At 38.0% G+C, this 26,940-nt stretch overlaps 1 protein-coding gene across 1 annotated transcript in view; it reads left to right on the top strand.

Moving 5' to 3' along the window:
- Positions 1 to 17,279, top strand: part of TM9SF2 (transmembrane 9 superfamily member 2) — a 31,496-nt gene extending 14,217 nt beyond the window's left edge. The window contains exons 6-17 of the mRNA XM_056328150.1: positions 560 to 684; positions 1,568 to 1,679; positions 4,226 to 4,305; positions 4,399 to 4,507; positions 4,631 to 4,763; positions 5,000 to 5,119; positions 7,272 to 7,329; positions 7,979 to 8,138; positions 9,644 to 9,795; positions 10,903 to 11,014; positions 11,630 to 11,801; positions 15,897 to 17,279. Coding sequence (XP_056184125.1) covers positions 560 to 684; positions 1,568 to 1,679; positions 4,226 to 4,305; positions 4,399 to 4,507; positions 4,631 to 4,763; positions 5,000 to 5,119; positions 7,272 to 7,329; positions 7,979 to 8,138; positions 9,644 to 9,795; positions 10,903 to 11,014; positions 11,630 to 11,801; positions 15,897 to 15,964 — 1,401 coding nt within the window. The 3' untranslated portion in view covers positions 15,965 to 17,279. The remainder of the gene's footprint in view (positions 1 to 559; positions 685 to 1,567; positions 1,680 to 4,225; positions 4,306 to 4,398; positions 4,508 to 4,630; positions 4,764 to 4,999; positions 5,120 to 7,271; positions 7,330 to 7,978; positions 8,139 to 9,643; positions 9,796 to 10,902; positions 11,015 to 11,629; positions 11,802 to 15,896) is intronic.
- The last annotated feature ends 9,661 nt before the right edge of the window (positions 17,280 to 26,940 follow it).

The raw sequence follows: 26,940 nt of genomic DNA on the forward strand, positions 1-26,940 counted from the left end.
CAAGCTGATGTTTCCCTTCACCTGAGATTTATATTCAGCATTCGTGGCTGCTGCTTGCAGTTCATTCTTGTGCATCTTTGGTTTCAAATGTCAGGGCGGTGCGATCACAGAGAGCAATTATTTGCATTGTTTGTCTTGGAAGGTTCTGTTTAATCTATGAAAAATACACACATTTTAAAATAGCTGATGCTTTTGAATACCCTTCTGATATGAAAGTTGTCGCATAGTTATCTATTGTTTGCTACTTCAATTAAATAAAATAGAACATCTTCAGTTACTGAAATAATAATTATATTTAAATTTATAAATATGTTTTATATTGAAATACTTTTTCTACTTTTCAGTTATAGTAGTTCTTAATGTTAACTTGTCTAATTTGTCGTCTTAATGCAGGGAAGCATGTTACTGTCCTTGTATTCTCAGAATTCTGCTTTATTTTTGTAGGAGAACTTCTTGACAGAAAAAATGTATGCAGTCTAAAATTCTGTTATGTAAGCTTCTGTCTAAGGCTTTTATGATGTCCTTTTTGATTGTTTAACATCATCTTTTATCATTGCAGTCAGAATTTCATGAAAAAGATACTTTTTATATCTTCAACCATGTTGACATAAAAATATATTACCATGTTGTGGAAAATGAAGCTCTGGGAGCAAGACTAGTTGCTGCTAAACTTGAACCAAAAAGGTTGGTACTCATAAGTAACTTGTCATCAAACAGTGGTCCATCCCAAGATACTTGCTTTGATCTGGGGACCTGTTGCTAGTCAAAAATGTTTTCAGATACATGACTAGTAGATTAGCTTTCCTGTCAATTGATATAGTGTAATGTAGGACAGTCTAACATAATTTTGTTCTGGATTTGATAGGACTTCGTGCACTATTTCCTATTTGGGCCAAAAAAAGATAAACTAAAACCTGGAAGTGGTGTGTGTTCTGTGAAGCAGCCCTCATTTCCCTACTGGGGAGCATTTTGTTTTGTGACAGAATAGGCTGCCAGTGCCTGATGCAGGAGTAATCGGAGTGCAACATTTGATGTTTTCAGCAATGAGGATTCAAACTGAATGAATTCGCAAATATATTTGTCAATTGTTCTGGTGTCTATGTGGCTTTTGCACAACTGATGACTGTTTTGTTATTTCTTAGCATCTTGTCTTTCCTTTCTTTTGTATTCTTGGTATAGCTGAGCTTGTTGCATTGTTGGTCCAGCATCATAATGAAAGTATTTTTTTCTGGCAGAAATTAGTAATTCTGTTGTAACTTCTCAAGTGTTTTCGATGTTCTCAGCAGTACTCACACTTCTTTAATTTTTGGTGCTCTGTTTTTGAGACTGTGCTCTCTATAGTTTTCTGTTTAGAAGAGACAACTTTTAAGAAGTTCAAGTATCAAGAAGTTCCTTATGAGTTCTGAATTTTATGAGGCATTAAGAACTATTTTTGCAATTTAAGCAAATTTAAGCAATTTAAGGGAAGAATCCTGGAGGAAATCAATGCTTTTGCAAGATGAATGCATTTTTTCTCAAGGGTGTTGTCAGTGAAGCTGCTTTCATTCTGTGTTTTTTCTTCCCGCAGTTATAAGCATACTCATCCAGACAACCCTGATTGCTCAGGAGTACCTATGGATATAAGTAATAAGGCTAATGGAGAAGTCAAAATTGCTTACACATACTCAGTTTCTTTTCAAGTGAGTACTAAGCTTTCTGTGGTAGTTACCTCTCAAAATCATGCATTAATACTCTGAATTACAAAGATGGACAAAATTTATCTCAGAATACTAAATTTGTGGTTTTAAAATGTTATTTGAACTGGAATGTCAAAGATGGCTTGGGATTTAACCACACACTTTACAGGTTTGTATACCACCCAGCACACACTGAATGTGAAATGCATATGTGTTTTTTTAAAAAGAATCACATTTTCTGTGTTTACCTGGGCTTTCTGGTAGATTATTTTTTATCCAAGCTCTTTAAGTCTGAGAAATTGTGTGTTTCGTCAAATGACTGTTGTAGGTAGGTTGAAGCCGATCATTTTTTGCTCTCCTGCTGCAAAAGTTGTCTCCCCTCCAAGATCTTCCTTCCATGGAAATCAGTAAAAGGGTAGGAAGCTGGTATTCTTTTGTTCCTCTGTTCTCCATTTAAAAAGAGAGGAGCAGTATATTGAGCAACTGCAGGGAGCAGTGATGCTTGAGGATGTCTCATTCTGGTGACTAGCAAGAAAGGTTTCTTTATTTTTAAATTGAGTTTGCTGTACAGATTGTTTCCCAACATTTCCCACTCTTTCCCAAACTGTTTCCCGATTAGTCTAAGACCTCAAAATGCAAGTGACTCGCTAAAAAGTGCAGTTTATAACTGATTGGATTTCTTGACAGCTTGTGTATGTATTGAAGGGATAGTTCACACACAGATATTCATATTTTCATATTTTCACATTTTCAACATCAGTAATTCCATGATTCTTCTGGACATGAAGGAATCTACTCCTTTTTTCTTTCCTTGTATTTACAGACTTTAATTAAAATCTTGGAGATTAATAGATTAAAAAATAGCAATAAGGCATTTTTTTGTTTTTGTTTAACCTTTTTCTTGTTCTGATTGCAAGATCCATGGTGTCTTTCAAAATGATAGGCCGTTGTTATATCAAGGCTTTTCATATATCTTTCTTAATTCTGGACTTGTAGCCTGCCTGTAAGATTCAGTTCAACTGTGGCAAAATGGAGACTAAATAGTTGATCTTTAAAGTTAATTGGAGGGTAGCATTGAGTTCGGGTGCAGGATCCGCCACCACTGTTGTAAGAAGTATGCAGTAACACGCTGGTCTTAAAATATCATTATATTGCCACAGTATCCCATGCATGAACGCCTCTTATTTCTTATAAGCTGATATAGCAGTGTTTGTAGAATTACCATGATGATTCTTTGCTCTAGTAATGTATTGGATTACATCATAAAGTTCAAAATACAATAAATGGGATAAGAAAAATATTCAGAAGGGGTTATATTATGGATGATGTAATAATTCTATTTTGAGGAATTATATCAGTTACGATGCTGAAATTGATGTGTAATCTGAAAAGCAAGTACTTCTGGAAACCTGTGAGAAATTAGTAATTAAGAATGACCTTAGCTTCATGCTATTAGAGTGTTTCTCTTACAAAAACAATTACATGCCCAGCTCTGTGTGTGTTAGTGTCCCGTGCACAGTGTTGCATCACTTGAAGGTCATCTTCTGAAATTCCAATAGGTTGGCGGATCAAGTAATCTCAGGAAGACAAGAAAAAAGGCAGTGTAGGTATGGGGAAAAATGCGATTCTGTCCTAGAACCATTGATAACGATTGCTTGCTTTGAGACCTAGTTTTATAGTCTCAGTGAACTAGATACGTTATCTTGGCTAAATTTTTTAACTTGCTGGGTTTTATATTTTCAAAACCTGGCTTTACTGGAGAGCACTCTTGCTCTGGTATGTTATAAATTACGGAAATAAAATCCTGTCAGAAAGACACCTAGCCATTTTTATTGTTACTAGCGTTTATGGTTTAATAGCAATCTTCAGGTTGATCAGCACTGTTTATTCTTTTTTTCATGTTTACTCTGCAAAATAAAACAAAGAAAAGTTTTTTGAAGTTTTGAATGTTCAGTCTGAGTAAGTATAATCTGTTGAAATGCCTGAAGGAATTATTTGTTCCCCTCTACGAACAGTGTAAGTTCTGTAGTATTGTTTCCCCATCTGTTCTGCAGTATAAACTGCACGTAACTGGATTGGTAGTTGGTACTGAAACGATGTTATATGAAAGCAAAGGATAATTTGCACAGAGTACTATCTAGAAAGTAGAATATTATGCTGGAGACTATATAGCAGAGTTTAGTTTCTCAGCATCTGTGTGTTGCCTTATGCTAAGGAATGCATGTTCTTTTATTATTCTGCTCTTTATTTGAATTCCAGATGAATTATGTAATTCTTGAAGGGAGGAAGCACAATTGAATTAATTTGATAGGCCTTTATGCTTTAAGACATGGATGCTCAATACTATTCAGAAAATACTTTGGTTTAGATTGTATGGTCAAATCTTAGGTTAGTTCTAGGTAGCCATTAGTAGACTATTCTCTTTAAGGCATGCAACATGAAATTTCCAATTTGTCATGAGACTTACGATTGCTTTGCATGAACATCCACTTGTAAATGTACAAGTTGGATACTGACTGTATCTGAAACTGATGTATTTAATCTTTCAGGAAGAAAAAAATATAAGGTGGGCATCAAGATGGGATTATATTTTGGAATCCATGCCTCACACTCATATTCAGTGGTTTAGGTGAGAAGAAAGTTTGTCTTCAAGTGTACTTTACTGAAGTGTATATACTGCAATTTGAATGATGATTTTTGTAATTATTTTTTTTTAATTCAGTATTATGAACTCCTTGGTGATTGTCCTCTTTCTGTCTGGAATGGTAGCTATGATTATGTTGAGGACACTGCATAAAGACATCGCAAGATACAATCAGATGGATTCCACTGTAAGTCTAAAATGTACCTCCTAAAATTTATTTGGAATGTAATTTTTTCAGCTAAATGTTTTTCTGTAACAGGCTATTTAAATGGCAATCTACTGTATTAAAACAGGTGTATTTCCTTTACAGGAAGATGCTCAGGAAGAATTTGGCTGGAAACTGGTTCATGGTGATATTTTCAGGCCCCCAAGAAAAGGAATGCTGTTGTCTGTTTTTGTAGGCTCTGGCACACAGATCTTAATAATGACTTTTGTTACCCTGTGTAAGTAATGGAGTGGAGAGGAGTTAGTTGAGTACAGATGATTTTTCACTGTTAATTGCATAGTACTAGTAAAAATAGTGGTATAGTTTTTGTCTAGAAAGAAGTCTTAACGTTAGAAACAGCTGAGCTGATACAGTCGACATGGAACTTAGTATGCATAGTTTTTAAGATAACTGATATACTGGCTTTAAGTCAAATGTATAGTTAATTTTAAAATTGTGTGTCTTCTGTTTCAGTTTTTGCTTGCCTGGGATTTTTGTCACCTGCTAACCGGGGAGCTCTAATGACTTGTGCTGTAGTTTTGTGGGTACTACTTGGAACTCCAGCTGGCTATGTTGCTGCCAGATTCTACAAATGTGAGTAAACGTTATTTAAAATGACAAGGCTTAAGTTCATTAAAGTAAATTATCATCACAGAACTGACTTTTAGTTTGCAGTACTGTTTGTAGTTTCCCTTAGGGTAAGTTGGAGAAATGTACATACCTTAACAACAGAAAACACATAGAACACTGACATAGTTAGATTAGGTTTGATGTTCATGCCTGAAGACCTTGATTTGCTCTTGCTACTACGTATTTATGGAACTGGGAACCAAATTCCATTTTACTAGTACTAAGCTCATTACATCAGACAGTTTTGTACTTCTGTTTCCTACAGTGGGGGGGCACAATGTTAACTTGCATTTAGTTTTAACTATCAGTGTTGCTTGGTAACTTTTTACTTTATTTCATTTTATTTTCTTCTCCCCCAGTCAAGAACCTCTGTTCTTGCATGCCTGAGATTTGTTGCCTCTTTTTAGCTAGTTCCTAGATCCCTGGGAGAGTGGTACTTATCAGACTGTGACAGGGGCACAGGGGGAAGGATTATTAGGTGTTCTGTAGTTGCAGAAATCAACTCAGTGGTGTTTGGGCACCTGACAGTAGTTGGTTGATACTGTTTTCCTTCACTAATCCCAGCTAGCTAATGTTTCAAGGCCTGCCTACCAACCTCGAACTGCTGCTGTACCCTCTGGTTTACTTTAAGGTGAAGTACAGCTTGTTTTAATTACCTTACTAAAGGTAAAAGACTCTATGACTGGGTGAACTGGATCCTTCAGACTATTTTAGTTCTGAACATAAGGGACTAGAGAAGGAATTTATTTCTGAACTTCAGCCTGGCAGTAGCCATTGGAGTTCTTCATTCTAACCATTTTGTAATTTTCATGTGTGGAGAACCACTGGGGAAAGAGGGTTTGTATTTTGTAAGGAATTTTCCACAATGGTAGTGACATGATAGTGAACTATTCTTTTTCCTAATCCTTGAGCCAATTAGACTTAAATGGAAAGAGACTTTTAGACTAAGAGCATAACTGAGGACAGAAGTATTCTTTATATTACGTGAATATTATGTGTTTTGAAGGATATTTTGAATTGTCTTGATGGTAAATTGAATCCTGTGTCTTTGGTGGAGAGGTAGTTAGTAATAATTACACTTAATGGGAATAATTCAGTTGATACTTGAATATTGTGTTTAACTACAAAGACAGTGAGTGACTGGTGCAGAGATATTCTTGTTATAGCACAAGGTGGTCCATACATTGCATAGAGCATGTAAACATGAATGTTTCTCCTTATAGTATACAAATAATGTGAGACATAAACTGCAATGCAAATCAGATGGATATCCAGTTTTAAAAGGGGTGGGTCATTTTTTTAACATAGCATTTAAAAAGTGAAACCCGAGTTGAAATTAAATGGTTAATCATAATAACCAGTGCTATGTTCTACCAAGATTTTATGAAGAAATAGAAACTTAATTAAAATCACTCTAACCATAATCACTTCTGACTCTTGAAATAAAGAAGCATGTCATTATGGCAGTGCTCTGATGAAATTGTCAGCTTCACTGAATTCCAGCAGGATATTTTCATCTGAAAGTATGCTGACTAGAATTTTTATAAGCATAGTGCAAATTCATAAAGATTTTCTTAATAAAGCTATCTTAATAAAGGTATCGCCACTGCTTAACGCTGTTAAGACTTAAGAGAACATCACTACTTCCTGTAAGCATGTTAGTCCTGACTTTCTTGTAGGAATCATAGGCAAGAATTATTTCAAGAAAACTGTTAAGATAGCTTTTCACATATTTATGTATTTTTCTCCTACTGACACCTGCAGTCAAATGCTGGAAAGCTTAAACTTCTTAATCACTCCAGATTTAAACTGTTCTTTAAAGACTTAAAAGTACTGCAAATCTGCTTCCCCCTTTTCGCAGAAAAAGTGGTCAGAGACCCAGTTTTAGTTATATACTTTTCTTGACCTTGGTCTGAGGCTTTGCTTTGCTTTGCAGCTCTGTGATTAAGCAGTACGTTCAATTTTATTACTGAAGATTTGGTTTACTGTGTTAAACTTGGCATGATAACACGTTTTTTGAGTATTTGCGAGCTAAGTATAAGGGCTAAATGGACTGGAAAATTAATAGTTGTAAGATTAATGCATGTTTTGATGACTGTCAAATGTTTTAATACAGCATTTGGAGGTGAGAAGTGGAAAACAAATGTCCTGCTGACATCATTCCTTTGTCCTGGGTAAGTTGAGAATATTGCCATGATTAAAAGAATTAAATTGCTTCTCTGACATGCATAGCTAATAAGTTTCAGCTATACAAGTAAATGTTATTACATTGTCCCTTTATTCCAGAAGCTACAAGAATATCACAGCACTTTCGACAAAGATGAATATGTTAATGGCATATTGTCCTTAGATATTTTTTTTCAGTAAGCATTTGTTTACTCTCACAACATGAAGAAGTTGATTAAGAAAGAGCATTATGATAATATTAAGTTTTCGACAGGCACACTTTTTCATTGCTTGCTTTTACTCTCTAGGCTGTTTCTCTGACCACACTGTAGTTGGTCTTACATAGTGTCATACACTGTATAACCACTATGATAAATTTTTCTACTTAATCACAGCAAGCAGTCTTACCCTGAAGTGTAGTTAAGACAAGCATATATTTGAAATTGCTTAGTTGGAACGTCAGCTCCTGCTGAACTTCAGTGCCACCAGATTAACAAAGAATTGCCTGTCTGACCTCTTGCATTTTGATATTTTGTGTGTGTCATTTGGTTTTAACGGAGATTTACACTAAGATCTTAATACAGTGCTATTGTTTTGTTAACATTGTTAAATATTAAGGAGTATTTCTGTGTTTTAAGTGTGTTACGTATTTTTCAGAATTGTATTTGCAGATTTTTTTATCATGAACCTCATTCTCTGGGGAGAAGGCTCTTCAGCAGCTATTCCGTTTGGTACTTTGGTTGCTATTTTGGCACTCTGGTTTTGCATATCTGTACCACTGACGTTTATTGGTGCCTATTTTGGTTTTAAGAAAAACGTAAGTGTTTTTGAGAAACTGTGTTGTAAGTGTATGTATACATATATATATATACACACACACACATGTATATTCTTCACTGTATAGACTATGACTGAGGTAGCACCTAAGCATTGTCAGCTCCAGTTCCGTTTTGTTACTTTAGATCTGCATGAGATATCTGATCTTGGGATTCCAAGACTTTGATATTCAGTTGGTTGTTGGTGATAGTTCTCTGCAATGATGAGGGTTATCATTGTATTTAATTGAGTGACTACTCCAGATAAAGCAGTGATTTGGGTGTGGGTTTTCTTTTTTAGTTAGCATCTTTTCCATTACTAAAAGATTAGTTGACCCAGCCAAGCATAAGGGAAAGCAACTTACGCGTTTCTGGTTTTCCCCCATGTTTTTTTTACTGTCTGCCTTCTACACTGAGGATATTTTCTGATCAAATTGCTAGAGTTCTTGTGACATCTGTTTACATAAGTGTTCTGTAAATGGTTATTCCTGCTTGGCAGACATTAATTGGGATTTACTCTGAAACTGATCAGTTTTTCTTATTTATATGATGGCTCTTTCTGACACTGGTGACCAAACATTCTTAAATAATGAAATCGGTGCTTCTCTTTTTGCTTAAAAGTGGTTTATTGTGGCCCACAAACACAAAGATCTCGAAGTTCATATATTTCTGTGGTTTTCCTCTATAGGAAGCCAGAGTTCAAGCTCTCTGTAGCTCTCATGGAATACCTTCAGAGAACATTTAAGTATCTTAGAAGGCACTTTTTAAGTCGATTGTAGTTATTCTGTTTTTCTTAACCAGAATTCTATGTTTTTTTTCTGATAACCATGTTGAAATTTCAGTAACCCCCCTGCATTTACCTTTAAGAAAGGAGGATTTGATAAACTATAAGGCAACATGACAGGTGTCACAAATACATTCAAATCAAATCAGAAAGCAAGTACCTAGCAAGTGTCTATTGATGTTCTTCATGTAATCTTTACGAAAGGGGAGAGATGGCTAAGTATGCATTTATCTGCCTTAGATTTTTTCTCCCACCATGCTGATCTATGCACGCATCTTAAATTAGAATTTAATTGCTAGATTGAATCCTCTCAGTTTGTAAGTTTCCCTTAATGTAATTCTTGGAGTAAATCCTGAAAAACAACATACAGGGATTTTTAGGAGGGGAAAGCAAGAGGCTGCACCATCACTACCCCACAGCAGAAAATGAGAAATCAGCTCAGGCTCTGTAACAGATCACAGATAGGTAATCATAAAAAGGGAAGTCCAAAATATCTGCTGGTATGTTTTCAGTAAGAACTGTCTTTTAGCTTGTTTGCCTAACAAATGTTGGTGGCTAGGCTGGTAGCAAAAGCAGATGTAGTGGTAGCTGGATATGCACATGCTCAAAACAAAATGCAAAATCAAAGACTTTTGCTATTAGTCATTTCAAAAAGAAAGCAAAAAGTTAGTGTTGTAGTTCGACATTTTACTTATTTAGTAATTTCTTAATTTTCGTTTAAAGGCGATTGAACACCCTGTTCGCACAAATCAAATTCCTCGTCAGATTCCTGAGCAATCATTCTATACAAAGCCGTTACCTGGCATTATCATGGGAGGGATTCTACCTTTTGGATGTATCTTTATACAGTTGTTCTTTATTCTCAATAGTATTTGGTAAGTTAGCCATGATCTATTTGAATTTTCTCTGTCACAAAGGGTGGTAATTTCTTTGTGAAAAGTTTTTCTTCAAGATGCTTTGACTGATTTTTTGGTGACGCCGTGTTACCAGAATACTGGTTCAATAAAAATTTAAATGTTAACATCTTTTTAATATTTTGTGGTTTAGAAGGGAGGTGGAACTAAATGATCTTTAAGGTCCCTTCCAACCCAAACTGTTCTATGATTCTATACTCGGTGCCTGTTTTGCTTGTTGAGGTGTGAAGAGAAGCGGCTGTGATATGCTTAGCAATTTACAGCTGACCTACAGTATTCAAATAGCTAGTTTTCTCATGCTATTCCTCTGACTTCATGTGGAAGTGGCTCTGAAACTGACATATGGCATATAACTTGAAAGTAGTAAGTATAATAAAATTTATTTGAATTTTTTGTTGTTGTTTTTGTTGTGCTAGAAAAGTGTAATTACTCCTGGGAGAAAAAAGAATCAAGAACAAATTTTGTGAAATCTTTGTAAAGGCACCAGAGAGTAATTCTTTTCAAAAATAAAGCACCAAAGGCCAGTCCATTATAAGTGAATTCTGATGTGAGTGCATAGCACACTGACAAATTAATCTACTGTGAGGGATTTGTCTTCCTTCTGGCACAATTTAGTTACTGGATCTTGTTAAACTGTTTCTGAACCTTGAATAGGTTTCTCTACCCAATGTAGACAGCTACAGCATTTGACATCTCTTGTTAATTTGCAGCTCTGCCCCTTTGATTGAAATGTGAGGTGAAATCCAAGTTCTGCTGAAGTCAGTGGAAGAGGTCACGCTGACTTCACTGGAACTGTATTTTCACTCATTATGTCTAGTCAGTTCTTTCCCTAAAATCCCAACCAGTAGCTTTCTTTGGGCTTGCTTTTCTCACTGTTTTCAGGCTGAGCTGCCAAGGCTCCTGTTCTTTAGTTAGAAAATAAATAAGTCAATTTTATGGCTGCACAACTGGCAGTACTTCAATAGGAAGAAGAATACTTAAGGTGAAGGTGATATTACTGTATATGAAGAAATAATATTAGCACGGTGTCTATTTTAATTTTTATGGTTTTTTAAACTCCCTTTATAGGTCTCACCAGATGTATTACATGTTTGGCTTCCTGTTTCTGGTATTCATTATTTTGGTTATTACATGTTCTGAGGCTACAATATTGCTTTGCTACTTCCATCTATGTGCAGAGGTAATAAATACTCTTCAGTATTCATACTTGATATTGTTTTAAGAATGTTTCCAAAAATGTTTAAGGCTTTTATAATTTAAAATAAGTATTGCAGAATTCAACGTAAACACCGTAACTAAACGAGATGTACTAAAACCATGTCTTTAAAAAGTGAAGCTGGCTACTTCTGGCAAAACTTGTAACAACTATTAAAACACTGCACTGAGTACTGCTAAGTCAGATATGTCATCTTTAGATTCTAACACCCTGTTTTCTGAAGATGCTAAACTAATTCATTAACTTTGTTCAATCAAAGTGCATTTTGGCCATGCCCAGCCTTGGAGAGGAGGGGATCTCTGTGGTTGGCAATAGTAGGTCTGGCTTATTTGGGGTTTTAGATTTTTGCCTATTTGATATTGATCTTTTGATTTTTTTATCTCTGACTGCGAATGGTGTAGTTAAAGCAGTATTGATTATATATAGTTATTTTTCCTGTAGATAAAAAATAAAAACTCACTTTTGGATAAAGTAACAATAGAAAAAGTAGCTCTGCATTCAGTAATAGGGTCAGTGTGTTAGAGGTGTATGGAATATTACTCATACTTTTTTTTTTTTCCACCCCTCCACCCCTTCTAGGACTATCACTGGCAGTGGCGTTCATTTCTCACTAGTGGTTTCACTGCAGTTTATTTCCTAATATATGCAATACATTATTTTTTTTCTAAACTGCAAATCACAGGAACAGCTAGTACCATTTTATATTTTGGTTATACCATGATCATGGTTTTGATCTTCTTCCTTTTCACAGGTAAGTGTATTGAAGCTTGATTTTAAATTTTGAGTCTACCTTTAGCTTTGCATTGTAGAATTCTTGGAAAAACTTATCTTGATATACAGGATTATAAATTTAAATATGTCTTTGATTGGGTTGGGTTTTTTTTCCCCAGGTAGTTGTGTAGCATTTTGCAACTCTAATCACAAATTTTACTGAAAGAGATTAAGTGAGGATGAGGCAGAACTACAGCTAATTTGGGGTGTGGCCTATAATTAGTTCTTCAATTATGACACCTTTAAACATCATAAATGCTTCTCCAGATTTCTTTCCTATGTTAGACATGTGACCAACTCAGTTTTTTTGATTAGTTGTCTTTGGAGAAATGCACTTCAAATCACACACAATCAAGTATAAAGTTACAGTGTCAATTCAGGAAAAAATTGCAGCTTTTGTGGAATATGAGGAAGGAAGAGAGAGGAATAAAAGTTGACAGAGAGGGCTGTTGTTTTTTTTTTCATTTGCTCTCTTCTGGAATGTCTTTATTCTCCAGTTGCATTGAAGTAGCACGGGAAGCAGAATTTCTTAACCATTTTTTGATGCAGTCTTGTCAGCACCTTGTCATCTTTATTGTGAGCTTTTGGAAAAGCACCCATCTTAGGTGCTGTGTTTCAATTTCCTCTTCATTAAGTGAGATGAGGTCACAAGAATCTTCCTTTGACATCTTCAGCACTAAGAAGGAATCTTCAGTCAGACACTTATCCTTTGTTTAGGGTAAAAGAATGACAATGAAAATGGAAGAAGTCTCCTTTCAAACTCATGCAAGAGGGCAGAAATCACCAACTCCTCAAAAATTTTTAAAAATTATAAATTCTGTTCCAGCAGAATGTAATCTGTCTTTGTGGACTTTATCCTACAGAGCAATAGTTTTGAAACTCTTTTGAACAGATCAGTGCTTTAAATAATTTCAAGCTCCACATTTATGAAGAAGCTTAATGATTCCTAAGGCTTTGATACGTATTTGTGTCAACAGCTGTACAGGCTGTATTTTGAGGCCTCCTAGAATACAAATGGCTTGTCATCAAAGCTTTTAATACAGATCTCACTATAAGTAGAATTTTCATTTCCACTTAAAGTAGGAGCACAAAAAAAAAAATCTAGTGGGAAAAGAACTGACATTTGAGAATGGTGTTCATTTTAAGTGTAACTGAATATTAATTTCAAAGACATTGCCACTTCAGCTTAGGAAATACTGAAGCTGTTTGTGCACCATGACTGAATGCAGATGATGAACAGGAGCAAGAGCCTGCAAGGAGTTTCATGGGTCATTGCCTAATAAAAGGAGGGAATGGAACTTAAGTAAATTACATGATCTCTTTGAAAAGTGATCAAGCTGTGTTCCAAAAGTGGTTAGTTTTATCTTCCATCCTTCTTTTTAAGTCAGTCTAATGTGTTTTGGCATTGCTTGCAGATAGTTTGTAATTTACACATCATCTCTACTTTCTATTTTGTGTACTGGTTAGCAAGTCATTCTGAATGCGTAGATTAGTGATTCTGCCTCCCTTTCACCCTGCCTTTCTCTTAACCTTTATTTCTGATCTGGGTTTGCTAATACTCTCACTGAACTAAAGAATTTAAGAATGCATGGTTGTTCAACTAGAAATGAATGTGTGCTGCTGCATGTAGATCAGTTTTAAATGCGATGCAAACTTACGGAATAACGTGAAAAAATAAATAGGCCTTACATAAGTGTAAGGTCAATTAATTTAGTTTCACTAGCTTTTGCAACAGATACTCAGCATGTCCGCCTTTCATAGTAAACAGTTTTGGCCAAAACCAGAATTGTTTACCCTGTCTCTTTTGTTCAGTCTCTTTACTTTGGATGCATGCGGTAATTCTGGAGTGCACACTTTCAAGAAAAAGGGGATTTAAGTAAACTTTCTATGAGACATGGCTTAGGTGCAGAAAGGCAGCTAAGGTACCCATATAATTTCATTTTTTGCCCTTATTTTTTCAAGTCAGCCATGCCACGTGACATTGTCTAAAGGCATTAAGATGTGTCCAGTGCATCCCCCTTCTCCTTTGCTCACACGTTCACTTTCAGCTGACCAATTGGCTGTGCAGTGCCTGCCTGCAAATTTGGGGGGTCCTTTTCAGGGTAGGTTCACAAGCATGCAAAGAAGAGGTGGTTTATTGTCAGATCACTTCAGATGTTTTCCATGGTAGTCATTTGTATGTAATTGGGACAGTGGAGGTATGAGCTATGCTGTGCAACTTGAACTGAGCTTTCAGAGTTTGTACGCTTTGGTTTTTTCAGTTTGTATATTGAATTTAGGTGAGAATACGTGTGAAGTTAACCAAACAGAACTTTGAAACATCATATTTTAACAATTTTTTTTGTTTACTTCACACAAGATTCAGTGGAAATTATCCTTTAGTTTGAGGGAATATTCCTGTTTCTTAAGATTTAAGAATAATTTTATCCATTTAGGTTGATATGCATTCAAAGGCAGTATGTTCAGTTCTCTTAAGATTTACTGAAGTGCTTTGAGATAAGGTTTTACTGAAAAAGTTAGAGGCAGGGTAAAGGGACAGGCAGTTCTTCTCCAGTTTCTTAAATGAAAAAGCATATTAGCTATTTAGCAAAAACTGCTCCTAAAGGCAACTGACTTCCTGTGTCAGGATGATAAAGAAGCTAAAACGAAAAAACTGTAATTGTTGTATCAAAACTATGCTGCTGCTGCTTACTCATCTGTTAAAAATCGTCAGGATCAGGAAGCGTTTTGACGGTGCCCTGCTGCTATGTCAGTGTAACACATGCTTCAGGCACTTGCATCCATACTGCATTCCAGGTCATTGATCAGACTCAGCAGGCAAAATACCGGGAGCTACATGACAAATCTTTGATTCACAGCTGGGACCACAACTACGTATCATAGTAAATGAGTCAGTTAAACATCAGTAGTTTAGTAAGCGTGAAGGGAAAAAAAACCCAAAAAACCGCACAAAATTACCATGATATCATTCATGGTTCCTTCCAAGCTTGTATAATGAATGAATTAGCACACAACTTTTGTGGTGCCTCTTACCAGATCAAAAATAAAGGCCATTTTTTTTCTTTAAAGAACTTACTTGTCTATTGCGTAAGTTTAGGCTGTGATTTTTAAAAGAGGTACTCAGGCAAAAATCCGATAATCTTTAGGGCTTTTTTTCCTGTCCTAGTTTTTGTGGGAAGTGAACATTCCTGTAACAGGTGTTCTGAGATGCTGTTTGGTCCATTATCATTCTGATCGAGGCTGTATTTTGAACTAATCCAGTTAAATTAACAAAGCCCAGCTATATTAACTACTTTGCATTCAAAATAATATTTTTTTAAAAACTTTTGTTGAAGTTTCACAAAGAGAAGGGATGAAGCTATTTTTGTTCAGCTATAAGGATTGTTATCAGGGAAACAGGCTTTGTCCTTAAATTTCAGTTCAAGTTTGCTTATACCTTTTGACTGCCTGAAGTATTTCAGAAGTGTTTATTTTTAAGGTATGTAACACATTTTCAATAGGAAGTACAAGTGGTGTAGTAACTACACTATGGTTTGAAATGTGTGTTAGCTTGATTTTTGCAGAAATAAAGGGTAGTGCTCTAATTTCCCAAGACCTTAAAGTATAACTAATAAATGGAAATTCCGTTTGATGCTGTCAATCTAATTGGTTTGTTAAATAACAATATTCTGACCAGCTGAGCAGGTCAGGTAAAGTGTGTATGACTAGTCACTGATAAGGGTGAAATGGAACAATGTGAAGGAGTTGGATTGGGGAATAATGAAGCAAAAAAGAAAAATACCTTGGAAGGGAAATAATACAGAAACATCTTACAATTCCATGTGATCAGCTCGATGATTATGAAAATAACAAGATGCTTTATATAGTAGTTGATATATATAAAGACCGTAAAGACCAGGTACTGTCTGTATCTTTCCATTATCTGGTCTGATGGATGAAGACTAAAGATAGCAGATTGCATATATGTATGTATGTATGTCATGATTTATGAACTACAGATAGAAATCAGTGTTTCCTGTGTCAGTTTCCCTAACATGTAACATTCTTTTTTTTTTTTTTTTTTTTTTTCTTTCAGGGACAATTGGGTTCTTTGCATGCTTTTGGTTTGTAACCAAAATATACAGTGTGGTGAAAGTTGACTGAAGAAACCTATGTAAAGAATTAACACAGAAGAGGTTTAATCTTCATTAACGTAACTTAAAGACCTGGTCTAGTTGATGAACTTGAGCTTTATCAGAAGTATTGGCTTCCTATTCTTTGAGAATGATACTGAATATGCATCTACTTTTTCCACTAACACGTTTGTATTGTGACTTAACAACCTGTTTTCATTCAGATCTTAATGAAGATCAGAGTTCCGGTATTTATGCATTTGTAAATACAACTATAAAAAGAAATTTTAAATTCTAATGGCAGAAGTGGTGGTATTACACAACTTATTGATACTTCTGATCAAAGTACAACTGTAAATAGATTTTTCTAGCTTGGTAGGTGGGACGAATTATTTTTCTTTGAGGGAAATGAGAACTTTTTATTATGCTGACTTTGAAGGATGACTCTTAAGAAGTGTTGCTTTTAGTTTGGATGTGATTTTTATTTTTTACTGGTGTTATGTCCATAAATATTCTGATTTCTGTGACTTCATTAGTTTCAGTGTTCTTGGCCTTTTAAACTATGTGCCTCTGAGTCCTTGAATTTATAAATTCATAATCTAATAAATATTGTAAAAATGTCTTCAGTGGCTTATTACATACTATAAGTTCAAAAAATATGTAAATACAATTCTGTTGAAGACAGATGCTTAAAGATTGCATAGAGTATTTTATGGCATTTTCTATGGTTCAATGTATATTGACACACCCTTAGATCTACAAGAAATGTTATTTGTGCTACATGGCTATAACACAAAAATGTGATTGTGGCGCATGAGAATTAAATTATACACACATTTAACAAAACCACTCTGCAGCATTAATCCAGTCATTAACCCAGATATGCTTTCAGAGATGGCTATGGAATTGTCAGTATGTTGAGAAGATCTTACAATGCATGAGTCAGCATTCTCTGCTGATCTTGCTTTTAGATCTTGATGATGCGTATTCTATATGGCAACTATTGCTGCTTGTACCTAATGTAGGTTAAAAAAATAAAAGAAAATTAGTATTTTTGCCTTATTTTAAGAGACTAATGTTGATTTTGGATGACTAGCATTAAACCTATATTTGCTTTTTTTTTTTAAATGGAGTATTTTGATCATTTCTTGTCTGGTAATTTTAGACTCATAACACAATTCAGCTTTTGGCCTGTTTTCACAAGTCTGATAAAATTTTGTTTAAACTTAACGTACCAATTGCCATTCATAAGGTTGGGGGGTTTTATTCTTACCAGTTTACTTTTCTAAAAGACCTTGACCTGATGATGCTTGAATATGGAATCCAATAAAAATATCTTTGGTTAAGGTAACTTGTCATTATTAACCTCCTAAAAGTTGGCACGCAAAAAGGCTTCAGGTGACATTTCCCCAGTTGCTGTGCTCCACAACCCCTCCCAAAAGAACCACACCACTCTCACGCTCTGCCTGTCCCCCACCACAGCTCTGTTCACATGTTGTGGACAGGTTTGTTCTTGTGCCCCTCCCCACATGTAGTCATTAGGAAGTGCTGATTTTAGATAAATCTTCCATGTTTTAAGTTCAAAACAGGAAAAGGGCGAGTATAGGAAGCGTTTGCTCTTTACTAATGTAGTGAGCTGTAGTGTGACTCTATTTAAATTTTAGAAAGCATAAAATTGAATATTTTTAATATCCCTGGTTTTGTGATCACCTCCAGTATGTATAGTCAATGCTTAAAATCAACAGTAGTTATTGCACAAATGGCAATGCTTAGTTTGAGAAACATAAATCAGTTTTCTGTTATTGAAATAGGACTATAGGTGCTCAAGAATTTCACTGTAGTGATCTGAAAACAGATTTTTGTGATGTATTTGCAACTGCTGTTTAAAAATCAGATTAATAGAAGTGAGATCTATCTACTGTGGTATGTATATGAGTATATTTCCCGTTTTCCTTCCTACAGACTAGTTGACGAGTCATGGCAGCTTCTCAAGTACGTTATTTTTCACCTTTAAAGGGAGTTTGTGAAGTGTGTCATTATCTTCTGGAATTGAAACCTACTGCATACACAATTTTTCAAGCAGCCTTGTACCTTGCCTTGTAATAATTGCAGCTGTTTTGGAATTGAGGTTTCAGTGTGCAGTACTTGAGACAATCCGGAAAGTTTAATACATCACAGACTTTACAGAATAGCTATTCTAAAGTGGTCCCCTGCCTTGAAATCTATTATTGCCTCAGGTAGTTTCAAGTTTTTCTAGCATTTAGGCTTCTGGTGTGTGTTAGGGCATCCAGATGTTCTATTGCGTACCCTGTCTTTTCTTCAGATCTCTTGGGAGGCCTGAGTTTTTGTCTGAACTTTAAAAATACTGGCCTCATCCAAAATCTTTCTATACTGCCAGATATTTTCTTAAAAAGCACTTATTGCATGGATATCTGAGAAAATGTAAATTAGTAGGAGGGTTAAGAGGTAGGAACAAATTGTTGAGCTGCATGAAGGTAGGCCAAATTTAAACAAAATATAACGCTTGAGACCAGTGTCAGTTTTTTGGTAGCTGGCAGATAATTTGAAAACCGTTCTTGAGAGTCTGAAAAAAGTGACCATCACTGCCAAATGTAGTCTGAAAGTAATCCGCAGTCCAAATCGTGGTTTGAAAACACGATATGGGAGTTACTGGTTTGGCTTGGTCTGGTTTTCTTTAAGAAAGAAGAAATAAAAAAGCAGCTTTATGGCAAGTTGTATCTCATGGCAAGCTACCTGGTCCATCCATCTTTAGCCCTGGTAGCTGCACTTCTTACTCACATGCTTAGCTGTGTTTGAACAGCCGTAAGAGTCATTAAATTTTTGCTGTCGTACTGATTGTGTGTGCCCTTAGCTGCTTTGCTGGAGTCTTGCAGCCATATCACAAGTATTAGTTGACTGTGAGGTAGTCATGGCCAGCACTTCATGGGGTTTGTGTCATTTTCAGGTAAAAGGCAGTGAGGGGTGACTGCACTACTGACCTCACCACATTCCCAATCTCCTGCTTGCTGCTTACCTTTCTGCCATTTTGCAGTTTTGCGAACATGTTTCAACCCTCATGAGTGCAAAGAACAGCCATTACCCTACCTGGCTCTTGCAAACAGGACAATCCTTTTTGGAAACTCGGCTACCAGGACTGTGTGTGGTTACGGCATCTGGGCATGATGCAGGTGTAGTACCAAGCACAGAGGTGTAGACAGCATTGTGGAAGCCGTAGCTGTATTCCCATGTTTTTGTAATGCCACTGCTGTCCCTTTGGGGCTTGAGACAGAGTGATGGTATCACACAGAGGTCCATCAATATTTGTGGCTAGAGGAGAAAGCCTGTCCTGTGGGTGGTGGTGAGCTGTCTTGTTGTTGGATGCTGAGGTAGAAGGACGGTAACTAAAGTTTCTCTGCAATTGCCTGAAAAATGCTTTATGTGGGTACTTCAGTCCTGTCGTGGGTGGTACCTGTATTTTCTTCAGGAAAGGTTAAGTCTGGAAGAAAGTGAGGAAGAGAGGGCAGAAAAGGATAGCATTCAGGCAGGTGCCTGAGATGCTGCCACAGTTACACTGATCTGAATAACCGGTTTGAAGGGACGGAAAGCACACAAGTCCTGTTTGAACTGATGTACAAATCAAATAAAAAATGTGAAATGTGGATGAGAAACATCACTTTATTAGTACCAGTAAAGGCAAAAATACCATTCTCTAAGTTAAGAAAAGTAGGCTGGAAACATCTGCACTTAAGGGGAGGTAGGGGAGGAGTGAGAGACCTTGAAGGGGAAAGGGTTTGGTGCATCTGACTTCAGTCAGTAAGTGGAGTGTGAAATTATGGCCAAGTGTTTCTGGAAAGCTTTGTGGGACTGCTGGGGAGGGGTTGCTGCAGCCAAACCTGACTACGCTAGCAGGGCACAAGTCAAAACTACGGTTGCTGGGTGAATTACCGTAACTCAGCCGATAGAGATCTTGAGGTTCACAGGTAAGGAATGAGTTGCATGTAATCTTGCACCGGAAGTATGGTAAAACCTTAACAGTTGGTAGAAGTTTTTGTATTTGTTGGTTGATAAAACATTGTCCTGAACATCACAGAACCATAGAACAGTCCAACATTTTTTTTTTCTTTTTTTCTTTTCCTTTCTCCTTGAATGTTACTGCAGTGTTGGGTTTAATTTTCCTGCTCCAGGAAGGACTTCAATAAGCTTAGCTGGTGCAGGACGCATATGACCATGACTTTGTGCCATGAGGTTACATGCCATCCTCTTTCTCTGCCTTACTAGTCCAGACAACAGCTTCGTTTCTGGGGACAGCTGTAGCTGCAGGAGCCACCTCACACTTAAGTATTTTCTTAAAGGAAAGATTACTTCTGTAGAGATGTTCTCATCTTCTGCCAGATATACTGTTTCCTACAATTCACCTCTATTTTCATTTTTTATTCTTAGTATCCCACTGTTTCTCCTTATGCCAGACAGTTAATAGCCATTTACTTATTCATGTATCTCCATAAATCTGACTCCTGAAATACTTCTGTTACCTCATATATTGGCTTTGGGTACACGTGCATACACAAGTGCATGACCCTTCAGCACAGATCTTCAGGGACTACTGAGGGTCTTAATTTATCGGCTGATTACTGTACAGCTGTCATCCTGCACTTTTGTCTTACTTGAAACATCTGGAACTCACTGTTGATGAGATGAGAGTACTTAACTACTTGTCAATCAGATATACCAGAAGATTGCAAATGAAACCTGTCACGTTTGGGTGATGGCACACTTGCTGCTTCACAGGATTCTAGCACTTTCAATGAAAATGCAGTATAAATTCTTCCGTTCCTCAGAGGTATTTTAGCATCACCTGCTGGCCACAGCACATATGAACTTGAAGTGCAGGAGCAGAGTTAAGGGCATGATAGGAAGGTTTTACCGGAGTTCTCTACGGGAGAGGCTTATTGTTAACGTTTTTTGTCTTTAAAATAGGGATGATCGTTTCAAAGTTGCTGGAAGTAGGCAGCCAAAACTCAAGGCAAAGAACAGTAAACATAATTATACAACTAATTTACCAGTGAAGATGCTAAAAACATGTCTCCTGCATCTAGCTAGTATGGGCACATGGCTAGCAGGGGTCCTTTAGAATGAACTATATTTCAGCTAGACAGCCTTGCTTTATAAGGATTAATTGTCCTTAATCAGGTACCCACTGTGATACCTTCAAACAGTTTTTCTAAGTTCACCAAAAAAAGGCGTGCTTCAGAGGGGGCCTCACAGAGTGTCCTGAAAGGCTGGCCAGCCTGGGCAGTGAGACTGGCCAAAGGCCGTGTCCCAGCTTCGTGTCTTCAGTGGTGCCAAGGCCTCATGTCTGAACAGTTCAGCACAACTTCAGCTGTTTTGCTACTCCTGGTGCAGGATTTACTTCGGCTTGTGTGGTTTTGGGGGGATGGGTGGGGGTGGGGGGTGTTTCGTTGGTTGTTGGGTTTAGTGGTGGGGTTTTCCTTTCCACTGATCATATCAAGTCAAGAAGATGGTAGATTTAATTTTCTTTCTATTTGGGGGACGTTATTAAGGTAGTGAAAACCTTCTTCCTCATATATTTCCCGACTTTCCACAACATATCTTTTGATTTGTTCACAATTACCTATTCAGTAAAGGTATGTAAAATCACAGAATAAACTGACTCAGCTCTGGCTGCGCGAGGGAGAAGCAGCACGTGACGCCCTGCCAGCCGGGCGGTGCACGTGCACGGTCTGGCCCCCGCTCGCCCTCGGCGTTGCTGAAGATGACGAAGCTTCTCATTTGCTGGAGGTGGGTAAAGGCAGGTGGGCCACGTTCTGCTCCTGCCTCCAGCCTGCAGTAGGAATGAGTCGCTCTGGGATGTTTCTGAGGAAGTCAGTGGGCCGGCAGGGAGGCCCGTTCTCTCCCATTGTGGCCGGAGGACACAAGAAGCAGCAGGGTTGTGACATTTCTTCTCTAGCCTTGCTTAGGAGCTACAGAATGGAGCAATCGGAGGGTCAGATCTCTTTCCTACTTTTTTCTGCAGGTTCTCACAAGGAGTCCTAGCACTCTTCCCCTGGAAACTGCTCGTCTCTGCCCATTGCAGCAAAGCTAGCAAGACAGCTGAGAAGACACGGGTGTTTCGTTCTGTCACCCTTTTCCTGCTGTCTCCCGGCCATAGTGACAGCAACAGAGCTAAATTACACAATTATGCATGTTCTCCTGCTGCATGATGTCAGATCAGTGCAGCCCGGAGGCAGGTGAAGGACAAGGCAAAGGGAAGCAGCGGGTGGCCTTGAATTTACTGTTCGTCCCAGAAAGCAGGGTGACCATAGTAACTCTGGACATAAATTGCAGAGAGGAAGACAGAGGCTTCCTTGCCTTCGAGAAAGACAATATCCAGACCCAGGGGGGCAGAACCCAAACAAATCATTGATTAATGTACCAGAAAAATGCCAGTTTATTAAACCTCAGTCTTTTCTGTCAGCCAGTTACCAGTTTCAAGCGGGGGTTTTTGCTGGAAGAGCCATCTTAGATCCAGAACAGAATTTCTGAAGAAAGCAAGACAGGCAGACAAATTTAGGCAGATTAGGAACATGACTCTAAATCCCCAGAGATTTTCTTGACCAGTGAATCATTTTAGGGTTAATATGTCTTATCTTTCTGTCTTTCAAAACGGTTTTACTGACAGAGGTTTGTGAAGACTGCTGCTGCACCGAACGGGACAGAACTTGCCATCTCAATCGTTTTGGACAGGACACTCTCTCCTGTCCCACTCATCCCTGCCACTTCAGAGGACTGCTGGTAAAATAACCCGAGCAAGCCATCTGCCATGTCATTTGATGCAGAAAAACACCTCTGCGTGCTGTAAGGGCAGTCCCAGTGCACAATGTCCCAACAAATACCCAGCAGGAGCCCCTAGGGACAGAGACAGTCTGATGGGCCATCCCTGTGCGGGGCAGGGAAGGGAAAACTGCAGCCTTGGAGTCCTAATGAAAATGCTGCCAAAGAAAAAAGGGGATAAATAGGAAACAGAAATTGCATGGAAAATGTTATCAAGTTCTAGGGCTGCAAATAGATGATGGCAAAGACAAATACTCTCTCTTGCACTTTTAATAACTTTGAATCTTACAGCCTGAGCAAATATAGAGACAGCTGCAACACACTACTAGTTCATACACCGTGTATAGCAGAAATCCATCTAAGTCAGGGCTAGTCACACCAGAAGAAGTTAATGGAAGAACAAATAAATATGCTTTTAGAAGGTTTACAAGAATCAATAAAAGAGCTCTATTTACTGCAGTTAAGCTCCAAAGGAAAACCTGACTGGAATGAAAGGGAAAAGGAAGTGGGATAATTTGAAAATTTAAGATGATATAAAGTATAAGTTCTATTAAAATAATTTTGCTGGTGCGTAGAATTAATTGAATTTTTTGTTAGGTTTTGGTAAATCCATTGCAAAGGAACTGGGCGTTTTCAGAAAGTCATGATGCAAGAGTTGATGTTAGTTTGCTTTTGTTAATAGGACTGAGTACACAAAGAAAAGGAAAAGTGCTGTCATAACCCAGCTGTGCAAAACCACTGTCCAGTTGTGGGCACAGTGTTACACAGCTCTCTTGCCCCCATGGGTTACAGATTCCTGAAGACAGTAAAAATCCCGAGACCATCTCCTCAGCCCCACCAAGCTCTGCCCTTCTGTGAGGCTGCAATCTGGTAATGTTTCAGACTTCCAGGACCTTTTTGGTCTTCTCTCTCTTTCAGTTCCTCCTCAAGTGCCATGACAGCAAAATTCCTGCTCCCAACATCCCCACTAGCACCGCACGCGCATCCCACACTTCACTGTTCCCTGAAACTCTCAACCTCCACCACACCAGGCTTGATGCTCCTACCAGGTGCCATGTGTAGAAACACCATTTTTATTCCGGGGCTGAACTAATACTTGCCAAGTACCCAAGGCCAACAGATCCCAAACGACGCCTGTGGCAGGTGTTGGCCGTAGCTCTCCTGCAACAGCCGGCAGGAACGCAGTGTGCCATGTTCCATGCCCATGGAACATGGACATGTTCCAGCCCTCCACATTTATTTGCGTGGGTGCAAACGCTTATTTCTTCCTTTTATTTTTTAATATAGCTTCAAGGCAGTAGCTGCGTATTAACAAGTGGAGGCATAGGAAGAAGCAGGTGTTTCCCACCATGTCTTGCCAGCTGCGGCAACATCCACAGCAGGGATAAAAAAGATTGGGTAGGGCTAACAAATTAGAGAGTAATAATTATAACCCACCCCTTTTGTTATAACTTTAGGCAATTTGTTCCATCATTTCTCTGCCTGCCCTGAGAGCAGTTTTAGGGGGTTTTTGTTGGTTTTCTTCCCCTCCCTGTTAGCTGTTGCTCAGTCACGGAAACTCCCAGAGACGCTTGCCAAAATTTTGGTTAGAACCTGCAGGTCAGTGTTAATTATTAACACCTAATGGTCTTTGGGAAGTACTGTGGAAGTCTGTAGTAAAGGATCATGGATTGGTGTCATGCAATTGGTAACATTACCAATTAAATTTCAAAAATCTGGCATTTTTGAGGGGCCAGATTTATTCCTGCAGATGAACCCTGTCAAGATTTTTACATGTGGAAGGGGGACTGAATTCATACTGTGGTCACCAAGTGTAGCAGTCTCATTTTCAACTATTCTGTTAAAAACTGAGCAACTAAAGGCTACTCCTAAATATTCCGGTGCCACGATGGGTAATCAGGCCAACCATTGTTATCTGGGAGATATACAGGTGGCTGTCACAGTAGCTGTCACTCACAGCTGCACTAAGTATAAATCACAGCATTAAAATTACAAACAGAAGAGGAAAGCTGATCTGCAGAAGGATTATCCTGGGTCCCATCCATACTGAAAACACCACATGACCTTCTTCATGAAATGGTAGTCAAAGAAAATCACTTGGTCGCATAGCAGTGCACGTTCCCCTGGTGCAACTGTGGAAGGCAGCCTCTTCTCAAAAATACTCCTGCTAGAGATTTTTCTTGTACACTTAGCACACAGATTTCTCTTGGAAGATTATTTCAGTATTTCTGAAGATGATGATCTTTTTTTTGAAGACTCTGTGCTTCCACTGTGGATGACAATGGTTTTCTGTTTGGTATATGGTATACATCTACTGGCCAAAACGATTTGTAATTTTTACTTTCAGTTTAACTTAGGTTTAATTGTCTCGATTTAAGCCTCTTGTGCTAACACTAAGCTGCTTTTGTTTTTACTTTGGATCCAATAATTTTAATGTTTCCTCCATATGGCAGTGGGTTTTTGAATGAAAAAACAAAGTCTGAGATGGAGTTATTTGAATGGTTTGAAATTAGAAAAGTGAAACTAAAAATACAAATAGAAAATACCAGGCTAATATGACATATATGTAGGGAATTCCTGCATGATAAAAACTTATTCAGAAATTGGACAAAATTTTTCACATTTTATGTTCAGCCCTTCTGTATGTGCAGTGAATTTACCGCACCTTCAGCAGCAGCTGGATAAGCAGCACAGCTACTCTGGGGTGAATGTCAGAGAATAACAGTACTGAAATACATTTCAGTGATTCTAAACAATGACTTACACATCCTTGTCAAAAGTATTTTTGTCAAGCATAATTGGCCTGTGGGCTTATTCTGTGAGTGTGATGTACTTTGTTACGCAAATTTCCTTTATAGTCCGTTGGATTATTAGCACAGGGGCAAATACAGGTCTGCCAATCCAGTTGTTTAGTCCAATAGGTATATTGGTAAATATTCTCCCTTTGAGAACATTTAACCATTTGTTAAATTGGTAAAACCAGTGTTGCTTTACATGAAGTCTGAAATCTGGGTCCTCTTCCAGTTGTGGCTGTGTCCTGTGAGGCCAGGCTGGGGGGCTTCACTCCCAAAGGTGGTACATCAGAGACTCTGTTCCCATTAGCAGGCTGAGTTGTTCATGAGATGACCCTAAAGTCATTTCATTTCAAATATGCTAGGTTGGCCAGGACCTCCTACTTAAACCAGCTGATTTCCACTAAAGACCTTTAGAAGCAATTGTATGATCCTTTCGCTCAGGTCACCAGGCATTTCAGGAGGTCCTGCAGATAGCAGTAGGACATTTATGACCACAACTGATGCAAATCCAACTGAAACAGTTTCTACATGCTTTAATTAAAGCACAAATATTTTTTTTCCCCTGGAAAGAAGATGTGAGATATGGGAGGTGGCTAGGTGGCCTGTTTCTGCATCTGCTAGCATTCATCTATTTGCATTTAAGTTGTAGGTCACTCTCCATGGCTAGAGTCTGCAATGGGAAGTTCTCCAGTCCTTGGCTGATCCCAAAGTAGCCTGAATTGTTAAAGAACAAATTTCCTGCCGTGTGATAGCCATATGGTGATCTCTGTGAAACAATTGATGGATCCAGTCTAGTTGATGGCAGAAAATGTTTACATGTCATTTAAACTGTTGCGACAACCACTACTTTTCATGCCACATCAGTCGCAAAACTGAAGGTTAAACAGAAAGCGTATTTCCAATATACTCCTGTAGCGTCAGTCGCTGTGGAGCTACTGAGATGTGGGGGCTGCGTGTACTTGTTGGCCGTGATAAATGTGGATGACAAAGTCAGCAGATGCTTCGGTTCAGGATCTGGGACTGGCACTAAATTTACATTCACCTTGTGCACATGGAGTCTTCAGAGAGCTTCCATCTTGATTCTGCTGTGGCGTGTGGCACTGAGTAGACACGAGTCAGTGAGGGGGCTACCTGGTATTTTTACCTCTCCAGCCCAATGAAACAAACACAAAAAAACCCCAATTCTAATTAATGCAAAGAGGGGAAAGGAAAATTAAGTCTTTAAAATCCTAGCCAAGACAGAACATGGCATGCAGAGCATTTCTGTGCCTTTGCAAGGGATTGATTCCAAGTTCTCCCAGGGGCCAGAGCCCACTTGAGCACCTGTGAGGGGCCTGAGGGAATTCTGTTGTGTGAATGGTCTATGCTTAAGGAGCGGGGT

Source organism: Falco biarmicus, chromosome 2, assembly GCF_023638135.1.
Source record: "Falco biarmicus isolate bFalBia1 chromosome 2, bFalBia1.pri, whole genome shotgun sequence".
Taxonomy (NCBI): Eukaryota; Metazoa; Chordata; class Aves; order Falconiformes; family Falconidae; genus Falco; species Falco biarmicus.